Genomic DNA, 17,203 nt, shown 5'->3' with positions numbered 1-17,203 from the left:
ACCCTCTATTAAATACCAATTCAATGTATTTTTTTTTACTTTTCATTTATTTTCAAATTACATTTTTTCTTCTGAATTTAACATCTCCCCCACCCCACTGACATACTCTGCAATGCGGCAATACTACCTTCCTTGATATATTCCTCACACTTGACACTACATTTCTCAACTCTGGCCATTTTCACTGGCTGTCCCCTGTGCTTCAAATTTTCTCCCTCTTCATCTCCACCTCTTGTCTTCCCTCATTTCATTCAAGTCCCGGCTAAAATCCCACCTTCCACAGGAAGGCTTTCCTGATCCCCTGTAATTAGAGTGTCTTCCCTCTGTTGATATTCTCTGATTTGTCCTGTTTATATATAATTGTTTGCATGTTGTCTCCCTCATTATACTATGAGCTCTTTGAAAGCAAGGACGGTGTTTTGCCTTTACTTTTGTCCCTAGCTCTTAGCATGGTACCTGGCATATAGTAGTTACTTAATCATTATTTATTGCCTGACTATCCATCTTTTTCCTTACAACCTTCCAACCCATCTTTGAAAAGCAGAATGACCAAAAAAAAAAAACAAAACCAAAAAAGACTCTTTTAATAAACATTTATTGACCCACCTACAAGGCACCATGGTATATTCTGGGAGATACAAAGACAAAAACAAAGCAGAGGAAGGGGTCGTTAGAGATCATCTAATCCGTCCTCATTTTGCAAATAAGGAAACTCAGGCTGAGAGAGATGAAACATTTGCCAAGATCAAACAGAGAGTTGTTAGCAAAGCCAGTGATGAAAATAACCTTTGTAGGGTCAAACCACTATTTTCAGTTTAGGAAGCCTTTTGGTTCTTACCTGTTCTTCATTTTTACTTGCTGCTAGAAGGAATATTTGTCTTAGAGGGAAGGTCTATTTTAGTTTTTCTCCTAAGCTGCCATTAGAATTTGAGACATGGATTCAGGAAGATCTGAGTTTATATATTAATTTTGACACTTAATAGTTGTGTGATCATGGACAAGTCATTTATAACTTCTCTGAACCTGTTTCCTTATCTGTAAAGTTGGTATAAAAATTCCCATTTTACCTACATCATAGGGTTGTTGTAACTCTTAAAACATTATATTGTTATTAATCATCATCATCACTATTAAGTGTGTTGAAGAAGTGAAAATAATTGGGACTTGTTTGGCAATTTAGAAAATGCCAATATGTGAAAATAACATTATTTCCATTTTATCTCTTCCCTCCTGCAGTATTACAAGAACCTTTGCATCAGGTAAAACAGAAAAGGTGATTTTTCAAGCACTTAAGGAGTTAGGTCTTCCCAGTGGAAAGGTATTTATTGTTATTTTAATAATATACTGCTAAGTGTTTTATTTTAACAATATAAGTATGTCATGAATTATCAGTTGGGCCAGATACCTGGTTTTGCACATACCCTTTCTATCATTTAAAGAAAAAACCCAAGTAGAAAAAAAACAAATGAGAATTGATTGGTTCACATCTTGGCACACTCTAGTAGGGTTAACAAAAACATTTTAAAATCCACAGAGGACTGTTTGATAATTTTTGTTCTCTTATCCACTTTAAGAAAATTAAGTTTAAGATATCTTTTTTACTTAAAAAAGCCATTTTGGCTACAAAATATGAAGTTGAACATCGACAAGTTTAATGAAATAATGAAATAGATGCTCTTGTATTTTGAAAGCAAGTTTGGCCCAGTAGACTTTTAAAGAACCCCAAGTGTCATAGATATTGCTAAATTTTCAAAGTGCTCCAGGGCACAAGATCTTTGTCCATATAAACCCTCTCTATTCCTCTCTTACCCTTCACATATAAGAGAATCAAACTTTTATTATTGTTGATGACAGAGAATGAATGTCAGTGTTGCTGCTTATATAGATCTTGCTCAAAATAAAACTAAACAGAGAAGATTAAGGCTTTCTATATTTTCCTAAGGTGTTTTTTCTTGGCATTATAAAACTGTCAAAAGAAAAAAATAATAAAACACTGGCCTTGATTTACCTTTTTAAAAAAAGTTTAACCTATAGAGAAGCACTGGCTACACAGTCAGCAAGATTGAATAAGGAACAATAGTTTATCCTTACTTTTTCACGTTTCTTTCAGGGACATTTTTAAAGATTTATTTTTTCAATTCAGGAAACATAACAAGCATTTCCATAACACAGTACAATAAAAAAAGATGATTGCACATGCAATTTCAGATCTACCATGTACAGCTACCTATTCCCTCCAAATATACAACAAAGTTATAATATAAATTTCTTTTTTCCCTTTTTTTCTCCCCTTTCCCCTACCCTAGAAATGTTCACCATTAGATACAAATAGGGATATAACTATATATATATATGTGTGTGTGTATGTGTGTGTGTATAAACTTATTCTATACATACTTGTATTTATCACTTCTTTCTCTAGATGCAGATAGCATGTCTATATGTCCTTTATTTTAAATATGCATTTTCATAATAGTCAAGTTCCAACAGCTGCCTGTAGTTATATATCTGGCTGTATGGCAAAGAAAAACCTAGTCACTGGGGTCCTAATAGAGCCAGCTCTCATACCCTGTAGAACTACTGTTGAGATGCTCTTGAGTCTTCCATTTGGTTGTATTCAGGCATAGTTGACATGAACGAAGGCCTTGAGATGCCATCCATTGTCTCTATCACTTCTTCATTGAGAAACTACTGCTGAAGGAATAATCCATCCATGCATTTCTTTCCAGAATGATGAAATCGAGCCTGCAGCATTTACTTATGAAAAGTTTTATGAGCTAACACAAAAAATTTGTCCTCGGACTGACATCGAGGACCTCTTTAGGAAAATGTAAGTTCTTTTTGTTTGTTTGTTTGTTTGTTTGTTTTTACACAAAGTAACTCTTAAGCTGTATCATTCTTGTTTTAGGTTTTTTATCATATTTTTTGCCCCAACATTTCAGTGCATTATGAATAGAGTATCCAATCATGCCTGTTACTACCATATCCTACACTAGCAGGCGAGGTCAGGGTTATGTTTTCTCCCCTTAATTTCTCAATGTAAAAGTTCACTCCAAGTTTTTGAGAAACTTTTACATAGGTTAAAGGAAGCACCTGGAACTTTTTTTTTTTTTCTTGCATTGGCTTTACTAACTCCCTATAATTTTAACCTGCTCTTTTAGGTTATTAACACATTTTGTAAACTAACTAGATTGAGTATGGAGTCTTATTATGTTATTGGAAAGTTCATTCATTCAGAATTATCTAAAGTAGATGACTTACATGTTGTTTCTTGAAATAACAGCTTTGAAATGATTACTAGGAAAAAAGAATAGACTACGGTGCTTTTGGTGGGGGTGGGGCGGGGTTCCTTACAAAGGGTCTTTGGCCTTTAAAAGAATGCACAACTACTTAGAAGATAGACTTAGAAAGTATCAACAACAAATGTCAACATGTAAATCGTACCTACTATAGCATCATATACAAAAACTTACTTTTTCTAATAAATTTCTTTTCAGCAATGGAGACAAAACTGATTATTTAACGGTAGACCAATTAGTGAGCTTTCTAAATGAAGTAAGCTTTTTCATACATTAACTACCATAAAGTCTGTCTGCAGTGGCTTGCTTCTTCCAGTTTCCTCATTGCATGCATCATGCCATCATTGGCTTTGCTTCTGACCTGCTGATCTTTCCATTATGGCATCCTCCAGGTGCAAAAATCAGCTGCAACTCTGTCTTCTTGTGCTTTCTGTGTGTTGGCTTTGCCACTTGCTTTTTGCTGACTACTTGCTGTGGTGTGTAGCTATTGTCGTGTCTATGAATTTTTATAATACTATATCCATTGAATTAAACATGTTGGTGTTCTGTTATCAGATATTATTAAAATGTATTGAATTGTTTTGTATTGATCCTCTTAATTAGATAGAGAACGAATAGTTTATAGCATTGTAGTTTGATTCTCCATTTCTAATTTTTTTCACTATCGATGCATGGATTGGAAGTCTCTCTCTCTTTTTAAAGTAGATTGCATGTAAGGGTATGTAGAATAGAATGAAATATTTTGACAACAAACTTAAAGGATTACTAGATTTCCTGACTGTGTTATTGTAGAGAAAAGGCTAATTGGATTTTAAATATGTTTCCTTCTTACTTTTACATTTTCCAACCTAATTTTGAGTCAGATTCACTTAATACACAGCTTTAACTCAATTTACTTCAAAATGGGATAATAAAATATAATAAAAGCAAGTACATGTCCCAATTTTTATACCAGCTAAATTTTATTTTCACATCCTTCACATTTCTGAAAGCTTTTTTTGTTGAAACCACCTAGAAATTTTACTATCATGCAGAGTAGAACAGTGCATTTTTTTTGTTTAAAGGTGATATGTATGCATACATACATATATATTTGCATATGTGTAAATATATAGTAGTCATCACCACAAAACAAATCAAAAACTAAATGCCAGCTCAGTGCCAGGCACATAGCAGATGTTTGATAAGTCATAATGAAAAAGGGATAAGAAGTAGATTAGCTAGGTTATCAGTTCTAAAAATCTCATTGCCACTCCCCTTTCTTCTTTTCAAGATGTTTTCAGTGGCTTCATATTTTATTTATATTTGTACTTTAGGAATTATGTTAATCAGTTCTTGAATATATGCAATATAAAGGGAAGGTACTGTTTAAATTCATTTAATATAATTCAGTATTTATTTTACTTGAAATCTCTTTTTGAATTATGTGCTCTCCTCTTTCTTAGTCATGCATATGCTATGCTTACAATCTTTACCCAGGTATTATCCACATTCTTATATTGTAGATAATAGAAAAGTCGATTGCTTGGAATGTTTTTCATCAACATATGCTAACATTATATTTATCTTGTCCTGTTCTCCCATTTTGAATCATTAATAATTAAAGCATTGTTAAATTGGGCCAAGAAACATATTTCCTTGTAATGAGTAGATAGTAGGATGGAAAAGAGGAAGTCTGTGATGTCTGTTGACTTACTGCATTTGGAAGAATGTACTTCATGTATATGTGGTGAATCTGGCTTCAAAGCAGTGATTAAACATTTCTTATATCTTACTTAGAACTGCATGTTTCTCAATAAGAAAAGTTACTAATATTGTAAGTACAGATTCAACTTTCCAAGAGCCCTTACTTGTCTGTTGTTAAGTATTGTTGTTCTGCTATTTCTTTTAGTATGCTTTTAATAAAGTCTAAGACATGAAACAACTTTGAAAATATACTCTCCATTTCTCTACTCATTTGGTAGTTCTCTTTCTAACATTCTATCCTAATGCCTAAAAACTATTTACTTTTAAAAAATGCTTTCTCTCCCTTTCTTCCACATGACTCCTGCAGAGAGACAGGAAACACCTAGACTTTGATCCATGAGAATATGGATTCAGTTCAGTGCCAAGCTTTCTCTGGTTGCTGACATTGTAGACAGCTATGTTAATAGATATGATGGCTTCAATTCAGCCAGCGTTTTTGAGGGCTGTGTGATGAATAATGTTGTATAGTTTTAGTCAGATACATACATTCTGCCATTCTTCATCTTTATTAAAAAGATGAATCAGGGGAGGAAGTGAATTTAGCCAATGGCAATCAACCATTGTAGGCTAATAAATTTTGTCACAGACAACTCTTTGGATCCTCTATCATGGCTTAAGGAAAGTTCTCTTTGCCTTTATTATTAAAAATAATGAAATCCAGCTTGATAAAACTGGCAGAGGGAATTGACATAAGCTTCATTTGTTTACTTTATCAGGACCACAACATTGTCAAGTCTGATCATGGAATCTAAAATGATAGATTGAAATCCATTTAGTTTCAAACTCAAATCTTTTCCTAATAAATAATCAGATGGACTGATTTTAGTTCTGTTTTCCCTCCCTATTTGTATCCTCAAATGAAGAGGCTAATGAATGCAGAAATGGACAAATAAAAGGACAATAAATAGAGGCTTGGATGGCCTGAGAAACCAAGAGTTGGTTATATTGATCATGTTGAGAATTAAAACTAGGTAGCTGCTTCAAATAGAGTGACAACATTACATCCCTGGAATGAACTTTAAGGGTCATCTAGGATAGATGGGTTATCTAATAGGTAATCTAACAGAATAAGAGAAAAAATAGATCCTATGCCTGAAAGGCACTTGGAGATTATCTAGTTCAGAACATATACACATGAAAATTAATTCCAACGAGGTTAGGCAATTTGCTTCGGCTCACATAGCTAGCTCGTAATGTCAGAACCATGACTAAAATCTAAACCTACACTAACCCACCCTGATGTAGCACATAGGACTGGAATAAACATTACTGCTGAGTGACAAGTTATGCAGGGCTTTGCAAACATTAAAACTTTATAATAAACCATTGTTAATATTATTCTTACTGTCAGTAGCCAGCAAAGTGGCAAAAACAAAAATTATCAGTTGTCAGTGCCATTATTAAGCAAATAGTAAACTGGATTCATAGTTTAAACACTGTACCTGGAGCACAATCAATGATTAAAAAATACTTGCTACCTATTGTAGACGCTAAAGAAAAACTCCTGATGCTTCCAGATGTTGTTCTAAATGAATGTCCATTACTGGTGGAAAATAACCAAAGGACCATCAAATAGTAGTAGCCAGTTGTTGGATTTTTTTTCAGGATTTTGCATCTGATTTTGTATCTCCACATGTTGGACCCTGATGCTAAAGGATTTAAGTAAAAATGTCCGGAAAATGTCTGTTAAAAAAATGTCAAAAATTGCTTTTGACAGTAATAGCCAGGAGATATTATCTCTTACTGAGAAGAGAAACACATTGACACACATGATCATTTTACAAGGACTTTATTATCAGCTCCCAGAAGATCTGAAGCTATCCATTAAATAATATCTCAAGTCCCATTTTGAATTTCCCTATTTGTCAGTGTTTCCATAGTTTCATCTCCATTCTTCAACATGTATCCAATGAGAACAACAGATTATACATTAAGTCAGTGGCATTCTTTCCCCCCTCTCCTTTACATCTTTTATGGTAATACCAATACCTAAACTTTAACAATAGCAATCAACTCTATTTGCATCTCACTGTGTAGTTTAGGGAGTGGTTTCACACTTGTTTCCTCATTTGCTTCTCATAACAACCCTGTGAGATAGAGCAGGTATTGTCCTTATTCCCAATTTAGAGATAAGGCAACAAAATTTAGGAGATAAGTGACTTTCTAGGTTGTGTACCTTGTAAATTGTAAAATTTGGATATTCCACCTTTTATCCTGTAATTTGAACTGGAGAAGGAAATGGCAAACCACTCCAGTTTTTTGGGGTTTTTGCCAAGAACATCCCAAATGGGGTCATGAAGAGTCAAGTCAGTCACAACTGCAAACAACTAAACAGGGAACTCTCTTACCTCTCTCTGCATCTTTTTTCTGGATATACTCACATAGAATATTGATGATGAACATATCACATAAATTAAGCTAAACCATTTTAGTAAATGGACATCTAATCTTTACTCAGCACAGTAAAAAAGACAGCTATGCTTTCCCTATAACCACAGATACAACCTTTTTTTTCCCTTTCATCCATCCATCTTCTTCCCTGCCACCATTAACAGATATTTAAAAGAGTAAAGAGATGGTAACCATTTCATTCTCAATATAAGTTCATTCAATGATGTATTTCAACTAGAAGTGGAAAGTTCATAATTTCCCAGAATAATGGGCTACACAACTGCATGCCTGTACTATATTGCTAGCCAGGAATATTGTGCATCCTGCTATTTGACATTTCATTGTTATTCTCATAGTTTTCCTTCTTCTAGATGCTACACAGATAGTGACTGCTTTTACTATTCTTTAGATGCTAAAGATCTGTTGCTAGTAGCATTAATTCTGCGTTCCTTCATTGCATGGCCATATTGTTGTGAGCTAAAATTTTTTAGACCATAAGCATGCTTCATTGGGGTAAATTTTCAGAAGAGATTTTGTTGCTTCAATATGAATCAACAGTCCTGACTTTGGAGAGGGGCCAAAACATGTGCATTTTAATAAATTGCATAAAGTGCTCTGTTGGCCACAGGCGTCCACATTGTCCACCTTCAAATTGTTCATCTGAATTGGGGGTGGGATGGGGTGGAAATTCCATAAACCTAAAAATTCCTTTCCCCAAGTATGTGCATATATCTGGGTAAAGAAGTGTTGCCATGGTCATACTTATGATGAAGTTTTGCTTGCATCTGCTTACCTGCCATGACTCAGTTGAATTTTGTTTTATCTTTTTTTCTTTATTTTTATGGAGAATCAGGTACACAGTGTGCAGCCCTCAAATCTACAGTGAACAAAAAAGAATTGTAACTACCAAAAAAAAAAAAAAGATTTTGTAAACTGGACTTTTCATTCATCCTCTTTGAAGTCAGGCACCATTGGAAAGTTGTATTGTATCTCCCTCTGCATTTAATATAGGATCAAGAGACTCTAGCCCCCAAATTGAGTGAGATGACTTTTCTAAATTCTTAATGACCTCATAATGTGGGCTTTCTGAGCAAATTTCCAATGATGATTTCCTTTAGAATTAATTGATTTTAGTTTTTTAAATGACTCAAATAACCCCAAACTTCCAATTTATAAATGTAAATTTATGAATTATCTTTATTCTCAATTTTGCAGTGATATTCCAATTATTAAATTACTTTCACATATGTGCTCAACAGAATGAAGTTTTCTAATTCTGATCAGTCTTTTATGGAAAAGTTAGCTGAAGATATTCAAATGAAGACTGGATATTTATACTAAAATTCATCTTCCTATACCAGCATTGTGATTGGTTGCAGTTAAATTCTATGAATTTAGGCCTAAAATGTGTATCATTATCCATGTTTTATGCCTTTCCCTTGGCTCCAAAAAATGAGAAAGTATAGAATAGCTATTTTCTCTGCCTCTGCTTTTCTCTGTGAGAAAGTTGCCTGGAAGAACCCTTTCTTTAAGAGGGAGGGAGGGAAAGAAGGAAGGATGGAAAGAAGCAAGGAAGGACAGAAAGAAGGAAGGAAGACTATTTTGATACTTCTAAGTTACAGTTATGATACTCTGAATTTCATGTACTAGAAATTTTCTATTTTGGTTCTATAAAGCATTCTAAGAAGTTTGCTATATGGCAAATACTATTATGCTAAACAGAGTTATTTTCTAATCTTAGCATCAACGAGACCCTCGACTGAATGAAATTTTATTCCCATTCTATGATACAAAAAGGGCAATGCAGATAATTGAGACTTATGAGCCTGATGATGAGTTGAAGACAAAAGGTAATGAAGTATTATTTTGTTTTGCTTTCTCTTTTTTTAAAACAAGCGGGAATGTGGGCAATTATTTTAAGTAAATCACATTGATATTGGTTAAATGAATTGTAAGAAGCCCAGAAACTTTCTAGTGCTAAGTACAGGTAACTTACTTTGATTTTCAGTTTTAAATATATCACATTTCATACTAGATAAGAATTTGCACCATGTTAGCCAGAGTATCATTTTAAATTCAGCATGTCATAAAATACAATTTAGAAGTTTTTTCATTGTGTAGTCTTATAATTGAGCTGAAGATACAGAAAAGTTAAATGCAAAATTATCCATTTCAAAACTTTGAAATGAATTGTATATTATAAAAACTCACTATAAATACAGATAGCATCTATACTATAGAAATTGTCCATATTGATGCCAAATAAATTTTTGATATCACTTATCTCTCATAATATATGTACTGAATGGTGCCTATAAAAGAAAACAAGAACAGTTGATAAAAATCTCTTGATTATTTCAGAGATTAAATTAGCTAATTAGTAAATTATCCAGGTCCATCTGATTTGGTCAATCAACAGTAATTCATTAAGCACCTACTATGCTGCAGATAGGCACTGGGGATTCAAGTTTTTGGTTGCCTGCTCTAAGGGACATTTTTCCTACTTATAAGCATCTCCATTAGATAAATGTCAGAGAAAAAAATTGAGCAAAACTCAAATAAACTCATTTTACTTCCTGTTATCACTGCTAGAGACAACAGAGAAGAATAACAGTCTTTTTAATAAATAAGATTCTTTATGTCTTTAACATTATTTACCAAAAAATAAAGTTCCCATTCTGCTATTCTACACCCAGAAGCTGTCATTTTGAAGTTATTTCTCTTTTTGAAAACACAAGCAATAAAATTAGCAAACTAACTTCTCACCTATTCAAATGTGAGCTCTTTGAGGACACAGTCTGTTTATCTGTTTTTCTTTATGTCATCAGAGATATGTAGCAAAAACAGTATTCTAAAATTACACTTTCTGTTGTTTTTACATCTGTGGAAAAGGAATTTTAGAGTAATCCATTCAGCCAATCAACAAGCATTTATTAAGTGCTTAGTATGTGTCAAGACATGGAACTTGTATTTTATTACATGATAGAGACAAGTTATGTGGTGCCTATGTGTCTGGTTTTGAACTAGGGAAACTCTGGGTTCAAGTCCTGTCTTTGACAAATATTAATGTGGTGTGACTTTGGATATATCAGTTTAGCTACACTGCCCCAGTCAACTGTCAAAGAATTTAAGGTGCAGACAATTTTCTTGTCATGGAAGAAGTTCCCAGGAGTTTCCCCACTCCAGTGAAATCACAGACACATACATGAATGAATGAATGAATGAGATAGTATCATTGGAAGAGGCCACTGCAGGTATGGATACCTGCAGAGTGAATTTTAATACCCATATTTTCCCTATCCACCTAATTCTCCAGACATAGCCTGAGTGTTACATTTAATTTCACACTGTAGTTCATGAAAATTGAGAACTCATTCCTTCAGTGGGCATTTTTAAAGCCTCTTCTCCCCCCACCCCTAACTTGTACCTGGAAGACATTAAGTTCTACTGGGAGAAAACAACCTGTCCCCAGACAGAAAGTAAACAATCTGTAGAAAGCACTTACACAGTAACTTTTGGAAAGCAAGAGAAGGGCGATGACATCTGGGAGGATCAGCATTTGGAATGGGTTTCTGCCTATTTGCATGAGAAACTGGGAAGTGAGTGTTCTTTTAATATACTTCTCTGTCATCTCCTCCTCCAAAGCTGCCTTTATAGGATGAAGACCCTTTAGAAAAAGATTAAGCTCACACCCTCACTGTTTCAAGCTTCCTTTCATTTCTGTGGCTAAAACAGAGGTTTCAGTCTATTGGGTTACTTATATAACTTATTCCCAATCCTCTGTAAATGTGTTTTGTTGGTTTTGGGGGGGGAGGGTATACATATACATATGTGTGGATATAGATATATACATACACATATATGTATATGTATGTATACACATGTAAAATCTTTTTTTTCTTTTCTTTTTGTCAGGGCTCATATCCAGTGATGGGTTTTGCAGATATTTAATGTCAGATGAAAATGCACCAGTCTTCCTTGACCGCCTGGAACTGTACCAAGAAATGGATCATCCTTTGGCCCACTATTTTATCAGTTCTTCCCATAACACATATCTCACAGGACGTCAGTTTGGTGGGAAATCTTCCGTGGAAATGTACAGACAAATCCTCTTAGCTGGATGCAGGTTGGCAAGCTAAGATAATTGCTTTTTATCTCAGTGTTATAAGCTTATATTTAACCCACCAGAGTCTCCTGAAAAGGCACATAATAATCAGAACAGCAAAGGAAATTACTTCATTCCTTTTTAACAAATGTATTATAATTTACTTTTAAGAAATTAAAACCATTATGGCAAGAATAAAAGAGTGTGCATGCGAAAATGGTGCTTTTAATGTAAACATAAACTGTGAAATCACAGGTAAAAAACATACTTGAGAGATTTCTGCTGTATACATTTGGAGACAAGTGGCACAGCTTGAGGGACTTGTACTGTATACATTTGGAGACAGATGGGTGGCACAATAGATGGAAGAGAAGGCCTGGAGTCAGGCAGTCCTGAGTTCCAATCTCGTTTCAGGCTATGTGACCCAGGAAAAGTCATTTAACCTCTGTTTGCCACAGTTTCAAGTGCCAAATGATGGGGGTTATAAAAGCACATACCTCACAGCATTGTTGTGAAGATTAAATGAGATAATATTTGTAAAGTGCTTAAGCAAGGTGCCTAATATAGAGTAAGTAATGACATGTAGTGGACACAAATATAAATGCTTATTCCCTTTCCCACTTTTCCTCCCCATAAATTTAAATACAACTTTGGCTTCTGCTAGTAGATCATAGCATAGTATTAGTATAGCATAAATATTAGAATAATACTTATATCGCTAAGGAATAAATTAGTCTATTAAAAGATCCAAAATTTATCCCCACTAACTCTGTAAGATAAAAATTTTTCACTTATGTCTCTTTTTATACATATTGTACAATGAAATTACATAGCATTTGTGGTGAAAATATAAGGGTATATGATGTTTACTACATTGCAAGCATGGTATATAATCAAAGTAGTTACATTAGGAAAAGATTTCAAATAGCACACCTTATTAAAAATAACTGTTTCATAATTCATTCTATTTCTGGTCCTACAAGAAAATGATTCACTTTTAAAATTTTTGCATGTAGTCTTTTACTTAAAGGAGTAAATATTTATCATCTCATTGTGTTCTTAGATGTGTTGAACTAGATTGCTGGGATGGGAAAGGAGAAGATCAAGAGCCAATAATAACTCATGGAAAAGCAATGTGTACAGATATTCTCTTTAAGGTAAGAAGGAAAACGTACCTAAGGGCCCATGACTTGGAGTCTAAACTTTTTTTTCACGTTTGTTAACCGTATTTCAGTATAATTGATTTTCCTTTGTAATCCTATGTATTTTATTTTATACATTTAAAAATGTCATTCTGAGAAGGGATCCTTGATACACAAAATGGTTAAGAATCCTTGATTTACAATATGATTTCCCCAATAAAAAACTATAGCTATCATCATTGCTTCCTAGCCAAGACAGAAAGAACAATTTTGTATGGTGAAATAGTAAAGACAAATATTTGTACTAAGGTGATTTTAAGCTCTTTACATATTCACCCCCATCCCTGTTTTGAAAAAATCAAGAACAATCTTCTCCCCTCAGCATTTCCTCTTCACAATCATTTTTTAATGTGTTTTGAAGTAATAACCATCTCTCAGCTAAATCTACTTTGTCCTTAAAAGGGCAGTCAAGAGTCAGGTGCAGTATTTATTTTGAGATTTCTTGATATTAAAGAAGCAAGGAACTAAGGCCATTTTTATCACTGATTGACTAAGATGAAGAAAGCTAGAACTCAGAGATGCACAGTGGAACTACACATCTCTCCCCTTAGACCAATGGTGTTTAAGTCCAAAATTAGAAAATTAAAACAAAATGAAATTAGATATAAATATCACTGTTCAATTACTTGTAGCCTATTTTCCATCTCACAAACACTCACCACGTAGCAACATACCTTAAGCATGTAAGACAGTGTTCATTTAAAGCAATCATGAATTGCTGAAGAAAATATATATTAGTAATAAATTCTAGATTGAAGTTAACTTTTCACCATTTGCTGAGGAAAAATAACAGAAATTAATTAAGGTCGAAAGATGTTAGCAGACTAGAACCCACATGATTGTATAAATTCTATCCCCTCTTTTTCAGTCACATTCATCACACAGTTATAAATTAGAAATATCAAGAAGAAATGTATGTCATTTAAGTATATATGGTAGATACAAATAAAGTTTAGGCTCACAAAATTCATTCAGTAATTCAGTCAATAAATATTTGTTAAGTGCCTACAATGTGCCGGGCAGTGTGTTAAGCACTTGGGATACAAAGAAAGGCAAAATACAATCCCTGCTGTCAAAGAGCTCAAAGTCTAATGAGGGAGATAAAATACAAACAACTAGGTACAGCTAAGCTCTATCTATCTATCTGTCTGTCTCCTTTCTTTCTTTCTATTCTTTCTACCTCCATACCCATCTCCATATCCATATTGAATCTATATCTATCTATCCATATATATAAAATCTGTATCTATCTCCATGTCCATATATTATCTATTATATTATGTTATTTTATATATCCATTGCATATATTCATATCCATATGTTGTTATTTGTATTGTTATATTATAATATATTATATTATCTAGATATCCATTTAGATTATATTATTATATTATATTCATACCTTTATACATTATATATAGTTGATGTTCGATAGTGTCCAGTTCTTCATGACTCGGTGGACTATAGCATGCCAATATTATGCATGGTTTTCTTGGCAAAGATACTGGAATGGTTTGCCATTTTCTTCTCCAGTGGATTAAGGCAAACAGAGGTGAAGTGATTTGTCCAGGATCACATAGCTAGTAAGTGTCTGAGACCAGATTTGAACTCAGGTATTCCTGGCTTCAGGCCCAGTGCTCTATCCACTGATCTTCCTAGCTGCCTCATCTGTATCTATAGCTATATCCAAATCTATATCTATACACGCATATAGTGCATTTTCTGTGCTGATTATATCCAAGTGAAATAATCAGCACAGAGAATGTACTGTAATTAAAAGGGATTAGGAAAGGGTTCCTATATGGCAAGGAAGCCAAATTGAAACAAACAAAGATGGAGTGACATTCTTGATTGAGGAACATGAAACTCAAAATTTATTCATCTGCAGTCATCTATTTATCACAGCAGAATAATTCAGGTTATTTATTGAACTGTAGTTGAACAACAAAGAACATTTTACAATGATTGACAAGGGTCGTTTGACACGACATGTAATGATGGAGATATTTGACAGCTCAATGGGTGGTTTGATGAATGTATTCATTTCTTCCAAACAGTTATTTTTATGGAACAATTACTAAGTATATAACAGCATGCCGGGCACTGAGAGGGATACCCCTCCCCAATATGTAAGGCCTGATCTGTAAGTACCTGTAGAGCTTTGCTTCTCTTACACATTAACTCTGTTTGCCTTTTAAAGGATGTGATTCAAGCCATTAAGGAAACAGCCTTTGTTACATCAGAGTATCCTGTCATTCTGTCCTTTGAAAATCACTGCAGGTAGAGTGATCCATTCATTTCTTTCTACTCCTGCCCTTGTATTGAATAACAGGCCAGATGCTTTTTTTCCCTAAACAGTAAAATGTTCTGCTTTAATATAATTCTCTGTTCACAGTGTTATTCCTTAAAAAAAAGTTCCCAAGTCATTTTAGGATAGTTTAGACATTTCCTCCCAAAAGGTCAAACCCTGGCATTCATTCCTACAATTACTTTTAGTCTAGGGATTTGGCAGCATCAATTCAATGTACATTTATTGAGCCCTCACTGTGTCCACAGCACATGACCTTGGGATAGAAAGATAGACAGACACAGAGACTGTTTTCAGGAAGCCCACAATCTAACTGGGGGCAAGGGGAGGAGAAGAAGAGGTCTGTACATAAATAGCCATGCTGTAAAGGAGAGTGAGATAAGTGCAAAAGCAGAAGTCCAGATAAAGTGCTGTGAAAAGCCAGATGGCATTTTTAGTTACCCTTTGTCAATTTGTGCAAGCAGCCCTTACTCTGCTTTTTGATTATATCAGTTAAAGTTTTATGATATTTTTAAAAAAGTACTTTTAATATGAACATCAAGGGAATGGTCATGCATTATGCAGAAAGGCTATTTGAATTCTTTGGGGATGAATTTTTTGATTTCTATAATTGTTAATCTGTGTTTGAATTTGACAATGACAATTATTTCCCCTAGCAAATATCAACAGTACAAGATGTCCAAGTATTGTGAAGATCTATTTGGGGATCTCCTGTTGAAACAAGCACTTGAATCACATCCAGTATGTATTTTTAGCAGACCATTTTTCTAGCTTAAATGGATTTGTTTTGAAATGCATTTCTAAAGAGTCAAGTAGGATCTTCAGACCAATAGAGAAGATTTCCATATTTATGTATTTTAATGTTTTAGGGGCAAATGCCTCTTTAATCATAATAGAGTGGAGTCAAGATATACAGACATAAAGTAAACCTTAAGGTCAATTTAATTTTGTAGTTCTCTAGGGCCTTCTGTTCAAAAAACTAATAAAGCACCTTTTGAGCTATAGATATGCAAAGGGTCCATAGTTTGGTTTCATGAAATTGAGGCTGGTTAATAGACCTTGATCCAAAAATACTCAGAACTCTGGTTTTATAACAGTCACTGAACCTCACTTTCCTCATCAGTAAAATGAGGGTGATAACAGGTACCCTATTAATTTCATCAAGTAGTATAAGAATCAAATGACATATTTATCAAATGACAAATATTTATATAAAACATCATTGAAGAGGTTGAAACATTTAAATGTAGAGTATTATTGTTCTTTCCTTGACCACTAATAAGTAGTTGTTAACAGACCACAAGCGAGCAATTTTGATTAACAGAGGAAAAATATGCAGTTATATTGAATATATGAATGAATATTCAGGGAGGTAGTTTGTATTTAATATCAGTATTCAGACCCAGCCTTCAAAATGAGCTTCAGAAATCAGCAGGCATCAAGAAATTATCTCTAGTTCAGCAAAATTACTTGGCCAAATCTTAAACTATCAGTTACACCTACATCCACCATCTCACCTCATGCTTATTCTCCATTATCATTAAGAAAGTGTGAATGAACCTGCATTAATTATATTAATTCTGTGTGTACAGATCACAGAATTAATTTTATCAGTATAAGACACTGGATAATTCAGTCCAAAAGATCTATTTTAGGGCCTGAATTATTCAGACTGATGTTTTACATGGATCAGATTATCCAGATTATTATAGATTTCCTACTTTACTTGATACTCTAAAGATCCTTGACACTGGGATGGATAGGTGATTTGATCAATTTGGTTATTTTTACCACCCATTCACATAGCAACATATCCATGTATATGGGTTTTTTCCCATTTTTCCCATAAATTCTCTATAAAAGTATCTAACAAAATCATTGAAGCCCTTCCTCTGGATGTTTTCTTATTTCATAAATACCAATATAGCACTCATACTGTCTTTTTGTTATCCTTCACTATTGATACTTGACCAACCCACCCTTTTTTCTAGTCATACATGCCTTTGGTGATGTCTTATTCCATGTATGTCACACATCTCCTCATCAACAACGTGCCACAGCCTTCTTGCACTCATTATTTGTATTTCCATTGCTTTTGGGTCATCTGGAATTTTGAATCTTCTAAGGTTCATCTGGTATTTTGTGATTGGCT

General features: G+C 33.9%; 1 protein-coding gene across 5 annotated transcripts in view; it reads left to right on the top strand.

Moving 5' to 3' along the window:
* Positions 1 to 17,203, top strand: part of PLCB4 (phospholipase C beta 4) — a 381,108-nt gene that overhangs the window by 263,237 nt on the left and 100,668 nt on the right. For all 5 annotated transcript variants that reach the window (XM_043986572.1, XM_043986571.1, XM_043986575.1 and 2 more), the window contains 8 exons: positions 1,237 to 1,318; positions 2,730 to 2,830; positions 3,498 to 3,555; positions 9,178 to 9,286; positions 11,352 to 11,562; positions 12,605 to 12,698; positions 14,944 to 15,023; positions 15,708 to 15,792. In XM_043986572.1, the coding sequence (XP_043842507.1) occupies positions 1,237 to 1,318; positions 2,730 to 2,830; positions 3,498 to 3,555; positions 9,178 to 9,286; positions 11,352 to 11,562; positions 12,605 to 12,698; positions 14,944 to 15,023; positions 15,708 to 15,792 (820 nt within the window). The remainder of the gene's footprint in view (positions 1 to 1,236; positions 1,319 to 2,729; positions 2,831 to 3,497; positions 3,556 to 9,177; positions 9,287 to 11,351; positions 11,563 to 12,604; positions 12,699 to 14,943; positions 15,024 to 15,707; positions 15,793 to 17,203) is intronic.

The sequence above is a fragment of the Dromiciops gliroides genome, chromosome 2 (genome assembly GCF_019393635.1).
Source record: "Dromiciops gliroides isolate mDroGli1 chromosome 2, mDroGli1.pri, whole genome shotgun sequence".
Lineage (NCBI taxonomy): Eukaryota > Metazoa > Chordata > Mammalia > Microbiotheria > Microbiotheriidae > Dromiciops > Dromiciops gliroides.
The sequence above is the reverse complement of the archived record's forward strand: the minus strand, read 5'-3'. Positions and strand labels throughout refer to the sequence as shown.